This window comes from Chiloscyllium plagiosum, chromosome 9, assembly GCF_004010195.1.
Source record: "Chiloscyllium plagiosum isolate BGI_BamShark_2017 chromosome 9, ASM401019v2, whole genome shotgun sequence".
NCBI classification, from domain to species: Eukaryota; Metazoa; Chordata; class Chondrichthyes; order Orectolobiformes; family Hemiscylliidae; genus Chiloscyllium; species Chiloscyllium plagiosum.
The window spans coordinates 75,999,159-76,016,007 of record NC_057718.1 but is presented as its reverse complement, the minus strand read 5'-3'; the positions used below and the strand labels follow the sequence as shown (position 1 = coordinate 76,016,007).

Below are 16,849 nucleotides of genomic sequence, written 5' to 3'. Positions count from 1 at the left end.
GAAATCTATTCAGTCCGATCGTTCACCCTATACATCAAGATAATTTTTTTGTCTTATGACATCTTGTTGTGCCAATCAATATCATTAACATGCAATAATTAAAATTGACTAATTTAACATTTTAAAAATAATGATTTAATGGTAAATAGTCATTTCATACAGTAATTTAATAATAATAACATTGATTTCTAAAAGACTTCCTCTGCCACATTCAGTGAGTTCATTGTTGATCTGTGAGCAAATTCTATGTACACAACTGTGTCCCATATTGCTTAATACTTGCTGCATTTTCCCAAATTATAATTGTAATTTAGTCAATAAATTGGTGTGGGAAATGTCCATAGCTATTAAATCACCACTATTTTTAATTCACCTGCATTTTTGTCTCAAACATATTTTGTTGGAACCATGTTTCTCAGCTTATCAAAGTAATCTGTTTAACTTTTAAAATTATTTACTTGTTCCCATGATTTAGAAATAACAACTTGGTGTTAGCTGATCATTGAGAGTAAAAAGGTTACTTCACTTATATAACTGCTTCATTTGTTTAACTCCTAAATGATTTTGAAGAGAAAAGCTATTGAATTGGAAAAATATTATGTTGAAACATTCATTCATTCTTTAAATTGTGACATAACTTCACCTGTGCAGCACCCCAACACCAACTCCCTGTCCTACCACCACCCCACGCCAAAAGTTTTCGATCAACTTTGGTTAAAGCCACCTTGTCGCCGCCTTTTCAAAGTGCTTATGGAGGTGCTTCTCCATGATGTTATTTCCTCTTTCCTTCAGTCCTCTCACTGTATCCTTCCAGCTCAGGTGCAAGGAACTCAGAGGTATCACTGTATGCTTAAAATGTGCTACAGTAAGACTTACAGCACAGGAACAGGCAATTTAGCCCACCATGCTGACCATGACACCATTCTAAACTAATCACACTTGATGGGACACCATTTTTAGTTGCCAGATGCACTATGTTTATAAAAAGCATAAACTTATTTGCTTGTGTTTTGTTTTCTTAAACTAGGGAATCGTGGTTAGTTAAGAAAAGTGAACATGGACGACGGGAAGCCTGTGTGGGCTCCACATCCCCTGGATGGGTTCCAGCTGGGTTCCATTATTGACATTGGTGTTGACTCCTTAACAATTGAACCTTTGAATCAAAGAAACAAGGTGAGCATGATACTCAAATGTTATTTACATTGGCTATCTATGAATTGTTCTGTTTTGGGACATCCTGAGAATATGAAAAGAAATGGCAAGTTCACGCTGATTTGCGTCCACGATGGATTATTGCATGTGCAATGTGCAAAACATTGAGTGACATTGGCAAGTTACAAGATCAACCCACATGGTGCTTCCAGTCTAGGTAATTTTCCTGTTAGGTGCTGGAAGTAGCTGTTGGCATCATTCCTTGGGGCCATCCTGTCAATGACTTTAAATCTGATCATTTGATTTTCTGTTGAGGGGTTTAGTTCCCTCCGATTCACTCTGTCAAGGAGCCACACAATTTTGTACATCTTAATCAAATTCACATGCTTCAACGAAAACAACCTATTCCATGCAAGTTTTCCTCCGAGCTGAAATTCTCCATTGTGAGCAATGTCCTTTTAAGTTACCTCTGCACACTATGCAATGTGATCAAATGCTTTCTTTAATATGGTGACCAGAAATCTAACCACAACCTAAAGAATGTTACAACTCTAATGTCACCTTCCTGCTTTCTATTCCCTGGCATTGAGTCAAAAACATTGGCTAGGTTTGAGTTATAGGGAGAGGTGGAATAGACTGAGGCTTATGAGCTGGAGTGTCGGAGTTTGAGGGGTTACGTTATAGAGGTTTATAAATCATGAGGGGCATGGATAGGGTGAATAGCCAAGGTCTTTTACCCAGGGTAGGGCAATCCAAAACTAGAGGGCATGGGTTTAAGGTGAGAGGAGAAAGATATAAAAAGGATCTGAGGGGTAATTTTTTTTATGCAGAGGGTGGCCGTGTATGGGATGAGCTGCCAAAGGAAATGGTGGAGGGTGTACAATTACGTTTAAAATGTATATGAATAGAAAAGTTTATAGGCATATGAAACTAGATTATATTGGGGAGTCTGGTCAGCATGGATGAGTTGGACCAAAGGGTCTGATTCCATGCTCTATGATTCTGACTCTAAAATAAATATAAGTATTTGTTATGACACCTTTACCATCAGTGACCTGTGGACATGTGTGTGGGAAATTGTGTCTCACGCGCTTGAGTTTTTTTGAGGAAGTACTCAAAACGATTGAGGGCAGAGTGGTAGACATGGTCAATCTGACTTTACTAAAACCTTTGACAAGGTTCTACATCGTAGACTGATTAGTAAAGTTAGATCACATGGATTCAGGGAGAACTTGTTGATTGGATGCAAAATTGGCTTGACAGTAGGGGACAGAGGATGGTGGAGGGTTATTTTTCAAACTGGACGCCTGTGACCAGTGGTGATCTGTTGGGTTCGATGCTGGGTCCACTTATGTTTGTCAATTATGAGAATTTAGGAAGAATGGTTAGTGAGTTTGTGGATAACATCAAAATTGGTGGTGTAGTTGACAGTGAAGGAAGATTACAAAGGGATCTTGATCAATTGGGTCAACAGGCTGAGGAGAGGCAGATGGACTTTAATTTGGATAAATGTAAAGTATTGCATTTTGGTAAAACAAACAAAGGCAGGGCTTATACAATTAATGATAGGTCCCTGAGACACCTCCAGGATTCAAGTACATAGTTCTTTGAAAGTTGTGTCGCAGGTTGATATGGTGTTTAAGGTGTCCAGCAGGCTTACCTTCATTGCACAGACTGTTCAGTGTCGAAGTTGGGATGTCATATTGAGGTTGTACAAGACACTAGTGAGGCCATTTTGAAGTACTTTGTACAGTTCTGGGTAATAAATTATAAAGAGTTCAGAAAAGATTTACAATGCTGTTGCTGGGACTGGAGGATTTGCTTATAAGGTGAGGCTGGATAGGCGGGGACCTTTTTCACTGGAGCGTAGGAGGATGAGGGGTGACTTATTGAGGTTTATAAAATCATGATGGGCGTGGATAAGGTGAATAGCAAATGCCTTTTCCCTATGGTGAGGGAGTTCAAAACTAAGGGTGATTTTTTAAGGTTCGAGGAGGGAGATTTAAGAGACTTGAGAAACATCTTTCTCACACAGATGGTTTGTATGTGGAATGAATTGTCAGAAGAAGTGGTGGATGCAGATACATAAAATCATTGAAAAAACATCTGGATATGTACATGAATAGGAAAGGTTTAGAGGGATATGGACCAAATGCAGGCAAGTGGGACTAGTTTAGTTTGGGAAACTTAGTTGGCATGGATGAGTTGGACTGAAGGGTCTGTTTCCATGCCAAATGACTCTGCTTCAGGTTCTTGCTCTTGCTCTCGCTCTCATTACCTTACCATGTGCAATACATCTCCTGCTCTCGTTATCCAGCCTGAAATGTCCTACCTCATGTTTCTCTGCACTGATCTGTTTACCAGTTACCACTCATTTATCCAGTCAGTTGAGATCTTCAGCTTTATTTCATCCTTCTCAATGCATAGCCAATATTGGTAGGATATGCAAATATCTCACTACATTTAAGTCGAAAAAGCAAAGGACCTATTTCTAAGCCTGCAGAATTTTACTCGAGTTGCCTTCTAATCATAAAAACATCTTGTGGAATTTGGATCCAAAATTAACTGGAATTAAATGGGAACACATTTGTTCTAAACCTGCTCTGACAACCTTGAAAATCCCCTCTGGCTATTTTACCTCCAAAGTAGTTCTTTCCTTCCTACTTCTGTGAAATTGCACCTTGGTTTAATAATGTTAGGTGTTCTTCAGTTTCTTATTTCTGGTCTTACTTTGTCCTTTTTCCATAATTTAGTTATGTTTAATGTAGTTATGATTGCTATTTAAAACAGGTTCTTCCACAGATATTCCTACATTAAACTGAACTAAGCCCAGAATTGCTGTTCATTTTACTATGCTTGTTAAGCACTTGCTGTAAAGGTTTCCATAAAATCCCTTGAGGAATTCTGTGCCTTCTATACATATTGTCATTTTCAATATTAGAATACGTGAAAATCTCTAACAATTGTTGGCTATCATTGTAATGTTTGTACATAATGAGCTGTAATGAATGTAAGTTGGATTCTTCAAATATCATGATATTAATGCCCAGTTTCTTATTTTGTGGGAGAAGACATGAGCATTGCCACATCAAGAAGAGGCATCCCTCTTATTAGCCATGATTTACCTTTTTACCAATATTGAAAACATTTTTATAAATCTTCCAACCTAGCCAACATCCTTTCTGCATCCCCTGTAATCTGGAATATTGATGGAAATAACATATTTCCCAGATTGTATATTCAGTCTTTTAATGTTAGAATGCCAGTGGCTTCATATTTCATTCTGGGATTTGAGCCGGAGATTTAGGCTAGCAACACTGGGGAATACTGGAGATACTATCATTCTGATGCTCTTAGATAAACACTTGGCAAATAAAATATAATGTGGGCAAATGTGAGGTTATCCTACTTTGGTTGCAGAAGCAGGAAAGCCGATTACTTGAATGGTGGCAGTTTAGGAGAAGGTGAGCTGCAACGAGACCTGGATGTCATGCTGAAGGCTGTCATGCAGTTGCAGCAGGCAGTGAGAAAAGCAACAGCATGCTGGCTTTCATAGTGAGAGGATTTGAGGTTAGGAGTAGGAATGTCTTACTGCAGTTATACAGGGCCTTGGTGAGGTCACACCTTGAGTACTGTGTGCAGTTTTGGTTTCCTAGTCTGAGGAAGCATGTTCTTGCTACTGGGGGAGTCCAGCAAAGGTTCACCAGACTGATTCCCGGGATGGCTGTGCTGACATATGAGGAAAGACTGGATTGACTGGGCTTGTGTTGGCTGAAATTTAAAAGAATAAGAGGGGACCTCATAGAAACATATATAAAATCCTGATGGTACTGGACAAGCTAGATGCGCAAACAATTTTCCCAATGAGGATGTCCAGAACTAGGGATCACAATCTAAGAATAAGGGGTAGGCCATTCAGGGCTGTGGTGAGAGAGAATTGTTTCACTCAAGAGTTGTGAACCTGTGGAATCCTCTCCTGCAGGAAGCTGTTGGAGCAAGTTCATTAGATATATTTGTGAATGGCAGAACCCTAAAGAGTATTGATATGCAGAGGGATCTGGGTGTGTAGGCCCACAGATCCCTGAAGGTGGCAGCATAGGTAAATAAGGTAGTAAAAAAGGCTTATGGCATGCCTGCCTTCATTGGAAGGGGCATTGAGTGTAAGGAGAGACAAGTTATGCTGCAGCTTTATAGAACTTTAGTAGGCTACACTTGGAATATTGCACATAGTTCTGATCACCATACTACTAAAAGGATGTGGATGATTTCGATAGAGTACAGAATAAGTTTATTAGGATGTTGCCTGGTGTGATTTTAGTTATAAATAGAGCTTGGATAGACTGAGTTTGTTTTCACTGGAACGCAGGAAGTTGAGGGGTGACCTAATAGAATTCATAAGATTGTGAATGGCAGGGATGGAGTGGAGACTTTTTTTTCCCAGGGTGGACGGGTCAATTACTAGGAGACCGGTTCAAGGTATGAGTGGGGGAAGTTTAAAAGAGCTGTGCGAGGCAAGTTTTTGACACACAGGGTGGTGAGTGCCTGGAACGCATTGCCAGAGGTGGTGGTGGAAGCAGATATAATAGCAACATTCCAGAAGGAGTTGGATGAATACTTGAAAAGGAAGGGAATAGAGGGATACGGATCCTGTAAGTGAAGACAGGGCAAAATGTGGCGGTGCAGGCTTGACAGGTCAAACTGCCTACTCCTGTGTTTTGTATCCCTCTTTGTTCTAAGAGGGAGCTGGACGTGGCACTTGCAACTAAAGTGATCTAGAGGTATGGGGAGAGAGTGGGAATGGGATACTGAGATTACATGATCAGCCATAATTTTTTTGATTTGAAGGTGCAGGCCAAAAGGGCCAAATGGCCTCGTGCACTTATTTTCTGTTTATATAAGCATTAAAGCTTCCATGGTACTATTTCCCAGTGGATTAACTATTTATTTTTAACTTCCAAAAACTGATTTGCCCAGCTATTCATTTCATTTCAGTTTAAAACTGCTGTTTTTCTACACAGCAACATTAATTCCTTGGCCAAAGACATTTTTGTGATGGCCTCTGGATGTGAAAGATACTATATAAAAGGAAGCTTTTACTTGGCGAATTCAAACTGAATTAATGACTGCCACAAAAGCTAGTCTTATTTATTATGTCTGTGGTTGTGCTAAGAAAGAAAACTTTGAAGTAAATTTAATTGATGGACATGTGGAAGGATAATTTCACTAATGAATTCTATTCCTTTTGGGTTTTCATTCCAGTGCGGGTGTAGGCAATGAGGACAAGTTAGAATATTGTTGTCGAGTGCGTGGTTTAAGATTATTTGTTTATCGATGAGAATCCATTTGAAATTAATTCTGAGGAAAATATTTAATTATTTGAAATATATCTCCATAAAGTGTGTGTCGTCATGTGAAAGTTAACAATGTTTACCTTAGAATGGGGAGAAAATCTGTTTGCCTGTTGGTTTACATCTGTTGAAAATGACTGTTATGGGCTGGGTCAGTTCTACATTGTTTTCTTGATTCATCAGTTGATGTCTTCCTCTTGCAGATTTAATCAGTTATAGAAAATTTCAATATAGGTACTTTTGCTGTCTGCTGGAGACAGCTTCTAACTTTGGTTTTCGGTGTTGTTTTAAATTGCCTGGGAAACTTAATGTCCACATCTTACCTATTTGGTAAAATGTTTTATGTCATGGAATATAAGTTGTTTACTGCCCACGGAGACCCAAGGTAATTCAGAAGTGACATCACTGCATTAAAATATCTCCCACACGCTTGGGATTTCACATGTCACTGAGCATAACACTTGTTTTTCTTTTTTAGAAAGCTGCCCACTGTTGATTTTATAGTGTTGACAACACACAATATTTTGAGTAAATCATTTTGTGAATTTCTGTGAGATAACAGTTCAGGCATCCCCAAAATCTTTCTCATATGTGGATTAGGATTACTATTTCCTGAAGCCAAAAGAATACTTTAAGCGGAATAAAATTCTTTGGTTATTTCCAGATTTTTTCTTCTGACTTTATTTCAGATTTACAGCATTTTGCTGGGCATAGGTGGAAAAGCCTGGACATTGAAAACTAATGCAACGTGGCAATTACATTACATGCTCTGACAATCCTCTGTGTAGAGGCTAAACACATTGTTTGATATATTTACATATAACATTGAAGCAAAAAAGCACAAGGCATTACAAAAAAAATCCACGTGCATCTAATATATTTATTACTAGTTTGACTGTTTAAAACCACCTGTTTGCAGCTCCATATAGAATATTCTTAATGACAATCTGATTTCTTCCTATTCTACCAACTGAATGAGAGTGAGTCTCTTGTGTGTCTCTGGGGTGTGTTCTTTTGATGCAAAAGCACTCTTTTTGACGATTATTCTTAAGCTATGAAAAAAATCACAGTAAACATTGGACTAATGAGGCATGAACGATGTCTTGTTTTGGTGTTTACACCTCCCCTGTTAGACTTACCACCTTTAAAAGACAAAATTACATCATGAGACAATTATTAGCAAGAGATATACAAGTGGAGCAGCAATGGATGCAAACAAAGTACTATGACCTATGAGGACAGGAACCCATTTGGCACATCTATTTTCCACTCCGTACAATAATGAAGTCCCGTTTCATGCAGCTGGCTATTGACCATTTGTAGTCGAGTGAAATGAGTTTTTCAGTGACACCATGTCTTATTTGGATTTCCCATAATTATCTGAACATCACAAAATAGTCCTTATTTCTAGGACCAATACTTTTCTTTTTTTGTGCACAGTGCAGTACCCTGTTTAGGCTAATTTGCTTGAATTTCCTAATCCTTACGGAGTCATCAGGTGCATCACTCCTAGATTATAGTGAAAGGTTTGTTTGCTTAAAAATTGCCAACATTAAAATTGTAGTGATTAACACCAAAATCCATTTCCTATGATCGGGAATGGTGCTGTTTCCAAGCTTGATTTAAGTAGTACTGAATGTGACCATCTACCCATGCTCTCAGCTGTTGCAATCTATTTTGAAGTGGCCTTGTTAGAATACACACATCATGACAAGACAAATCCAAATAAAAATTCAGTACAAATTTATTTAATCCTCAATAGTTTAATGAATTGCAATTAGAATAAGTTTCATTCTCTTCAACATTAGTCACTGGATTTTAAGAACATCGTAATCTTAAAGAGCAACGCTTTCCAACAGTTAGCACTTGATTATTTTTCTTCTGAACGTTGTTACTTTCATATTGTTTTCTTGGGAGGGCAAATTAAATTGCTCCCAAATGTACATTCCTTTTCCTATCTCCCATCTAGCCTTGGGAAATATTGTTTCTAGTCTTACAAAAAAACAGCATCTTTGCGCCTAAAGCTATCTTGTAAAAGGCTGTACAGATTGCAAAAAAAAACGGTAGCGCACATTATATGCAACATTTTAGGTTTAACATGTTTCATCATCTCTAATTGTTCTTGAGTGTAGATCTCAGCAGGAATTGAAACAGCTTGTGTGAGGAATAAAAGCAACATTAGATTAAAAAAAAAATACCAAATTTGGTTTCTTGAAATGAACAGTTTTAAACTTTGTAACAACGCATTCTTTTTATTATTCTTCTCTCACTAACAAGGAATCTAGTCTCTTGTCCATCACAGCTATGTGAACTAATCTTGTGTGAGAAGCAGTATTTGCATCTTAAGGCTGTTCTGCTGAATGATGTTACTTGACTGTTACAAGATACCCCACCTCCAATCTTTGCATTTTTGCAACCTGAATTTGAGCGTATGCACGATTCTTCACTGAATGTACCATGAAACACTCACTTCAAATTGTATACAAAGTAATTTTCACACCTTGTGATGACTTTTTTATCATTCAGAAGTAAAGCAAAAATCTCATTGTATTGTGCACTTGATGTTTTCAGGATGTTCCCACAGTTTCATTTGAGAATTTGCAGGATCCAGCATTGGGTTCTTTGCTGTTCGAAGACTAAATTATTTATACCACAGTGTGAGGTATATGTGTTAAAGAAGCTTCCAGATGAAAATTATGGTTGATCACGAAGATAGCTACAGTCTTCAAGAAAATTTCAATAGACTGACCAAGTGAGCAGGAAAGTGGCAAATGACATTTAGTTTGGCAAAGTGTGTGGTAATTTACTTTGGGGAGGATGGAATGGAGACATGTGAATACACGTTAAAGGTTAAGGTTCTGACTCAGGAGTGGTGGAGCAGAGCGACCTTATGATGTGTGTATGTAGAAAGTCACAGGACAGGCATATGGGATACTTTTCACTTCAAACTAAAATTTAGGTTATAAGAGAGCAGAGGTAAAACTGTTACAGCTGGAGTAGGGTCTTTAGATTCCAGTTGACCGTGATTGTGGTGGCAGCCCTCTGTGAAAATTCAGTTTACTGGCCAATTTGCTGGCTTCCTGGCATTATGGTGCACCTGGTCACTTTCCTGCAGAGAGAATGGGGTCAGCACAGCTGCCTGATCACAAGTGGTGTGTAACCAGTTGCACTAGTCAGTTGAGGTGTATTGTCAGAATTGCCTCTGAACCCCCTAAAGCAAAAGGGATGAGATCAACTGCCTGAAGGACTACTGGCTGGGTGGGTCCAGGCTATCTTTGAGCTGTAACTGCTGCTAACTCTGTGGAGGCAGTCCCCCTCTCTGTGTGGTGATGTCGCTGATAAAACATTTTTTAATATTAAAAAGTGTACGGAATTGGAGAGGTTGCCTCAAAATGGTGTGGTCCTTCTTACCTCATCTATAAGCCACTGTTCCTTCAGTGTTGCAGGGTCTCCCATTGGCCCTCCAGCTTCGAGACACCATCCATTGTTGCTAATTCAACAGTCCACCCTCTGACCACTAGAGATGACCAATTTGGGGAGTCTGGTCTCCCAAACAGTGCAGTATTGTGACCCTTCATTGACCCTGATGCTGAAGTCCTGACCTGGAGGATAAATTCCTGCTGTACATGTGTGATCTGTAATCCAAGTGTGATTTAATCAAATAGTATCTCTTTCTTAGCTTTCCAGTCCTATCCCTTCAGTAATGAGCTCCATTCTTGAATGGCTTAATAACCTAGGCTGCTACATTATGGCCTTATTGGCATCTCCAATTCTTTCTGCTGTTCTGTCATTTTCGACCCATTTCTAAGGAGTACGATGGCTGCCTTATTTTAGATTAGATTAGATTCCATACAGTGTGGAAACAGACCATTTGGCCCAACAAGTCCACACCGACCCTCTGAAGAGTAAACCACCCTGTGCTATTTCCCTCTGACTAATGCACCTAACACTATGGGCAATTTAGCATGGCCAATTCACCTGACCTGCTCATCATTGGACCGTGGGAGGAAACCGAGCACCTGGAGGAAACCCACGCAGACACGGGGATAATGTGCAAACTCCCCACAGTTGTCCGAGGCTGGAATCGAACCTGGGACCCTGGTGCTGAGAGGCAGCAGTGCTAACCACTGAGCCATTCTTCTGACAGAAATGGTCCACCTATGCTCATCTGTGTTGAGGTTTATTTGCCAATTGCACTCATCCTGAAAAGGTCATAGATTTGTTCGCTGAGCAGATATTTTTCTGTTTTTCTGCACATGTTTCATCATCTCGCTAGGTGACGTCGTCAGTGCTCCTCTGGTAGAGCATTGGTGGTCTGAGCTGCCTGGTATTTGTGTCTCTGTCACCTCTGTTTGGTTCATTCCTACATAGGAACATAGAATTTAGGAGGAGCAACCCATATAGCCCTTCATTCAGAAGGATCGTAGCTGATCTGATTGTGGGCTCAACTTCAGTTTTCTATGCTTCCACCCCCTCTCAAAATAAAATCTTGGCTCTCTGGTCTATCAGAAATCTTGTCTAGCTCAGCCTTATATCAACGTAATGATGCAGCCTCCATTGTCATCTTGGGAAATGAATTCCACAGACTAAATTCTATCAAAGAAAATATTCCTCCTCATCTCCATTTTAAAAGGAGTATTTCTTATTCCTGAACACTCTGCCCTTGATTCCGTTCTGTCTTACAGGAAGGAATATCCTCTTAGAGTGTACTTTGCCAAATTTCCTCAGGTTTGTTTGTTTTTGATATTATATGACCATATAATTTGTAGGATCACATCTTATTCCTCTAACTCCAATGGGTATTGGCCCACACTATTCAAATCCTTCTCGTTCATGTCAAGAGTGGATTAAGTGTACCTTTTATGAAATGCTTTAAAAATATTTATATCCGGTTTCAAATAAGGAGACCAAATTTGTACAAAGCACAGAGAATGAGAAAGGGGGGGGGGGAAGAAAAAAAAAGTTCCAGATTACTTGAATAAAATGTTTTCAGCTTGGTTAACGTGAGTTAGATTCTAGTAAAGTCTATATCTAGTCGAACTCCTTCTGTTCATCTGTTTGCAGGAGCTCAGTTGTAGTCAAGTTGCAGATGAAGGTTATAAACCAGGAATTAGATAACATTGCAGACAAAATTATGGACTTTTTCAGAAATCAGACTCTTGAGAGAGGTCAAAATTAGCAGTATGCTCAGTTAAGCCCAGAGCTGCTTTTATTGTTGATTGCCCTGATGGTATAAGCAGACTGAAAAAATAAGTCAAAAACTGCATAATTAAAGACAATTCAAATTAACAGTTGTCATGTTACTACTGTGGGTTTTCTGGCTTAGCCACTCAGCAAACAGTGTGTTTTGGTACCCTGGTGAAACTATTCTGTTTTGTTGCAAACAATTGTGCAAACATTAGTGCCATCTCGTGCACAATGTATTTCAGTTGTTTGCTTTGTTCTGAATGAGCTGAAGTAGACATTCTGGCCAGTGTTCCTGTGTTGGCTTGACTGGAATATTCATATAAATGGGAAGTGAGATGTTCCAGAATGGCGATGGGTTAGATTTATCCAGGTAATTGGTTGGATATTTCTAAAACAGAAATGTACCCATTCTGTGTTCGATAGCAGCCATCTTTGAACCACCTTTTGAGTAGTCTCACATACAGGTGTGTGTGTGGGTGTGTAGATTTAAATAGGTCTGAAAGGTGCTGAGAGAAATTGTTTGGAAAACTGAGGTAATGCATTTGGGCCGTGGGAGCAAGGCAAGGGAAAATGCAAAAGGTGTAAAACTGAGAAGTATGGAATAAACAAGGGGACCTTGGAGTACAGTTTTCCAGATCTCTGAAGGTAGTAGAAAAGGTGAGATGTTTAACAGTGCATGTGAGATAAATCTGAACCTACAGTATTAAAGGATAGAGATTATATTGAAATTGTCAAAAACACTGGTTATTCCACAGAGAATTGTGCAACCATCCTCGCTAAAAATGCTGGACATATAGAGTCATAGAGATGTACAGTATGGAGATAGACCCTTCGGTCCAACCTATCCATGCCAACCAGATATCCCAACCCAATCTAGTCCCACCTGCCAGCACCCGGCCCATATCCCTCCAAACCCTTCCTATTCATATACCCATCCAAATGCCTCTTAAATGTTGCAATTGTACCAGCCTCCACCACATCCTCTGGCAGCTCATTCCATACACGTACCACCCTCTGTGAAAACGTTGCCCCTTAGATCTCTTTTATACCTTTCCTCTCTCACCTTAAACCTACGCCCTCTAGTTCTGGACTCTCCGATCCCAGGGAAAAGATTTTGTCTATTTATCCTATCCATGCCCCTCATAATTTTGTAAACCTCTATAAGGTCACCCCTCAGCCTCTGAGGGAAAACAGCCTCAGCCTGTTCAGCCTCCCCCTATAGCTCAAATCCTCCAATCCTGGCAACATCCTTGTAAATCTTTTCTGAACCCTTTCAAGTTTCACAACATCTTTCCAATATGATACGTTTCAGCATCTTTCACAGTCCCAACCATGAAATCCTATGTCTTCAACCAATCAGTTAACTTGATATGACAAAAAGAAATAGCTACGCACACTTGTCACAGCAAAGATGATGTACTTGAATGTGGTCCTGTCCACTGATTCCAAGCAGTCCCAGAGATTGTCTTCCACAACCTTGGACCCGCATTGTACTTCCTTTTGTGAAGGATCCTCCCGTTTCAACTTCTGCTTGTAAGCTGGGAAGAGGAACACAGTGCTGTGATCTGATTTTCTGAAGTGTGGGCAGGGAATGGAGTGGTATGTATCTTTAGTTGTGTAACAGTGGTCCATGATGCTTGGCCATCTGGTGGGGCAGGAGGTGTGTTGGTGGTGTTTTGGCAGAACCCTCTAAAGGGTGGCCTGGTTGAAGTCGCTGACCATGATGAGTAGGGCCTCATGGAATTTCATCTCTAGAGTGTTTGTGGCAGTGTAAATCACGTCCAGGGCATTTTTCACATCCACACTGGGTGGGATGAAGACTACTGTCAGGATGGCAGAGGTGAACTCTCGTAGGAATAAGGGATGGCATTTTACTGTAAGGTATTCCAGATCAGGGGAGCAGTGGCTTGTCAAGGTCACTAAGACCGAGCACTAGGAAGTGTTGATCAGGAAGCATGCCCCATCAACCTTTTCCTTGTCCGAGGATTATGTGCAGTTCACATGATGTATGGAGTACCCATCAGCTTGTAGGGCGCAGTCGGGAATGACAGGTGTGAGCCAAGTCTCCTTGGAGCAGAGCACACAACAGTCTCTCAGTTCCCTCTGGTAGGTAAGTGGTGGAGGGAGTGTGTATTGGTGGATGTGGTACCAATTATGCAGGCTGCTTTGACTTAGATAGAGGCAAGCTTCTTGTGTTGCTGGAGCTGCACTCATCCAGGCAAGGAGAGAGTATTCCATCACGTTCCTGAGTTGTTCCTTGTAGATTGTGGCCCAGCTTTGGGGAATCGGGAAGTGATTCTTATCCTGTGACTTGCTCTTAGCATAGTAGAATCCCACGGTGTGGGAGCAGACCATTCAGTGCATCGAGTCCACACTGCCCTTCCGAAAAGCATCCAACTCAGACTCATTCCCCCACTTTATCCCTGTAATCTTACATTTCCCATGGCTAATTCCCCTAGCCTGCACATTCGTAGACATCATGGGCAATTTAGCAGGTCAATCCGCCTATCCTGCACATCTTTGGATTGTGGGAAGAAACCAGATGAAACCCATGCAGACACGAGGAGAATGTGTAAACTCTACACAGATGGTCGTTCAAGGATGGAATCATACCCAGATTGCTGGTGTTGTGAGGCAGCAGTGGTAAGTACTGAGCCACCATGTTGTCTGTTGTAGCCATTGTATTATATGCCAAGTCCAATGGCAGCTCCAGAGTGTTGATGGGGGATTCTGTGATGGTAACACTACTGAATGTCAAGGGGTGGTGGTTGGATTGACACTTTCTGATGATGGTCATAGGCTGGCATTTGTGTGGAGTGAATGTTATTTGCCACTGGTCAGCCCAAATCTTGATATTATCTTGATGTTGTTGCACTTGAACATGGACTGCTTCGGTATTTGAGGAGTCATGAATAGTACTGAACATTATTGCAATCATCAACCAACACCTCAATTTCTGACCTTCTGGTGGATGAAATTGAAGATGGTGGGGCCTAGGATACTACCCTGAGGCACTCTCACGGAGATGCCCTGGAGCTGAGACGACTGACATCCAATAGCAACAACCATTTTCTTTTATGTTTAGGTATGACTCCAACAAGTAGAGTTTTACCCCTGATTCCCATTGATTTTGGTTTTGCTAGGGCTTTTTGATGTCTCACTCCCTCTCACCTAACTTGTGGAATTCAGCTCTTTTGTCCATGTTTTAACCAAGGCTGTAATAAAATTAGGAGTTGTGTGGTCCTGGCAAAACCCAAACTGGGTGTCAGAGCAGATGGTTGCCAAGCAATACTGCTTGATAGCCCTGCTGATACCTTCTATCATTTTACTGATGATGGCGCGCAAACAGATGGGATGGTAACAGCCAGGTTGATATTGTCCTGCTTTTTGTGTGCAGGACATATGTGGGCAATTTTCTACATTGTCAGGAGGTTGCCAATGGTGTGGCTGAATGTCAAGAACTTGGCTGGGGGAAGTGGCAAGTTCTGGAGCACAAGTCTTCAGTACTGTTGCTGGAATGCTGTCAGGACCCATTGCCTTTGCTGTATCTAGTGTGTCTAACTGTTTCTTGATATCAAATGAAGTGACTTGAATTGGCTGTAAACTGGCCTTTGTGATGTTAGGGACCACTGGGGGAGGCCAAGATTGGTTCTCCACTTGGCGCTTTTGACTGAAGATTGCTGCAATCAATTGAACTTTGAATTGTGCTGGGCTCCTCCATCACTGAGGATGGGGGTATTTGTGGAGCCATCTCCTCCAGTGAATTGTTTAATTGCCCTTCACAATTCATGACTAGATGTGGCAGAACTGTAGACTTTAGCTCTGATCCATTGGTTGTGGCATTGCTTAGCTCTGTCTGTCACTTGCTACTTCTGCTGTTTGTCACACAAGTAGTCCTGTTTAGTAGCTTCACAAGGTTGACACCTTATTTTCAGATATGCCTGTACTGCTCCTGGTATGCACACTCCATTGCACCAGGTTAATCCCCCAGCTGGATAGTAATGTTTGAGTGGGATGTGCTGGGCCATGAGGTTGCAGATTTTGCTGGAGTACAATTCTGTTGCAGCATCTCCTAAATGCCCCATCTTGAGTTGCTAGATGTGTTTTGAGGTTATACCATTTAACATGATTAAAGTGATACATAACATAGTGGAGGATATTGTCAGTGTGAAGGTGGACTTTGTGTCTGCAAGGACTGTGCAGTCAACACTCTTCCCAAAACAGTCATGCACAGAATACCTGAGCAGAAATTTTCGAACCTGAGAGAATTGTTGGTAACTTGTGTGTACTATTTTCTGAATGTGGCTCTTTACTAAGTGCCTTGAATCATTGGCAGAGGGTACCATGTTTAATACTTAATGTAGCAGTTCACAGGGTTTGCACAGGTGTTTCCTGGTCTTTGCTTCTATATTTTTTGATTGTGCAACTTAATGTTTGATTATTGAATTAGCTGAGTTGCTAAATCAGACTTTGTCGTTTGACAGTTTGCCGTTAGTATCATCTAAATCTTGGCCTGACTCATTTGCTGCTGTCATAAAGAAAAACAGAATGTGGTTGCTAATTAGGGTAATTGAAGATTTCTTCCTAGATATTTCCTCTTAGAACCTGCTAGCACCAACTGTTTATTTCCTGCTCCTGTTAGAATCATTCCCATCTTAGTGGCAGTATGCCTACACACGCCAAATCTCTGTTACAAAATTGGACACATTCTTTTGTCTTTTGACAAATCTTGTCTGGCAAATAGATTTTCCTTCCATTTCAAATAGAAATGTTCACAGATTTAAAATAAAAAATACATTATGCTCTGTGTAATGATTTTTCTCTCATTGTTTGCAGCAATTTCCTGGCAATTAACTTTTTATTCCTGGAGCCTAGAGGGCAATAACATATTTTAAACAATTCCCTCCAGATTTTCAGTTTGTACATTTAGAATCCATACGTAGAATGGTAATAACACAGATGGACCCCATTCAGCCCAATGTAAGCAGGCCAATTCACTGTTCCCTGTAGTCTGGCAACATTTTTTCTTATCAGGTGCTTATCAAATTCCATTTTGTAAGCCATAATTTATTTTTTTTTCTACCACATTCTCAGACTGTATAGTCCAGATGCTAAGCACTGACTGTGTAGAAAAGCTTTACTTCATGCTGCCTGTTGGTTAT

General features: G+C 40.4%; 1 protein-coding gene across 8 annotated transcripts in view; it reads left to right on the top strand.

The window, feature by feature from the left end:
- The window catches only part of LOC122552951 (unconventional myosin-VI), a 252,618-nt gene that overhangs the window by 88,738 nt on the left and 147,031 nt on the right, over window positions 1-16,849 (top strand). For all 8 annotated transcript variants that reach the window (XR_006312565.1, XR_006312566.1, XR_006312567.1 and 5 more), the window contains exon 2: window positions 1,028-1,173. Coding sequence is in view for 5 of the 8 variants with exons in the window: in XM_043696242.1 (XP_043552177.1) it covers window positions 1,057-1,173 (117 nt within the window). In the remaining 3 variants the exon portion in view is untranslated. The remainder of the gene's footprint in view (window positions 1-1,027; window positions 1,174-16,849) is intronic.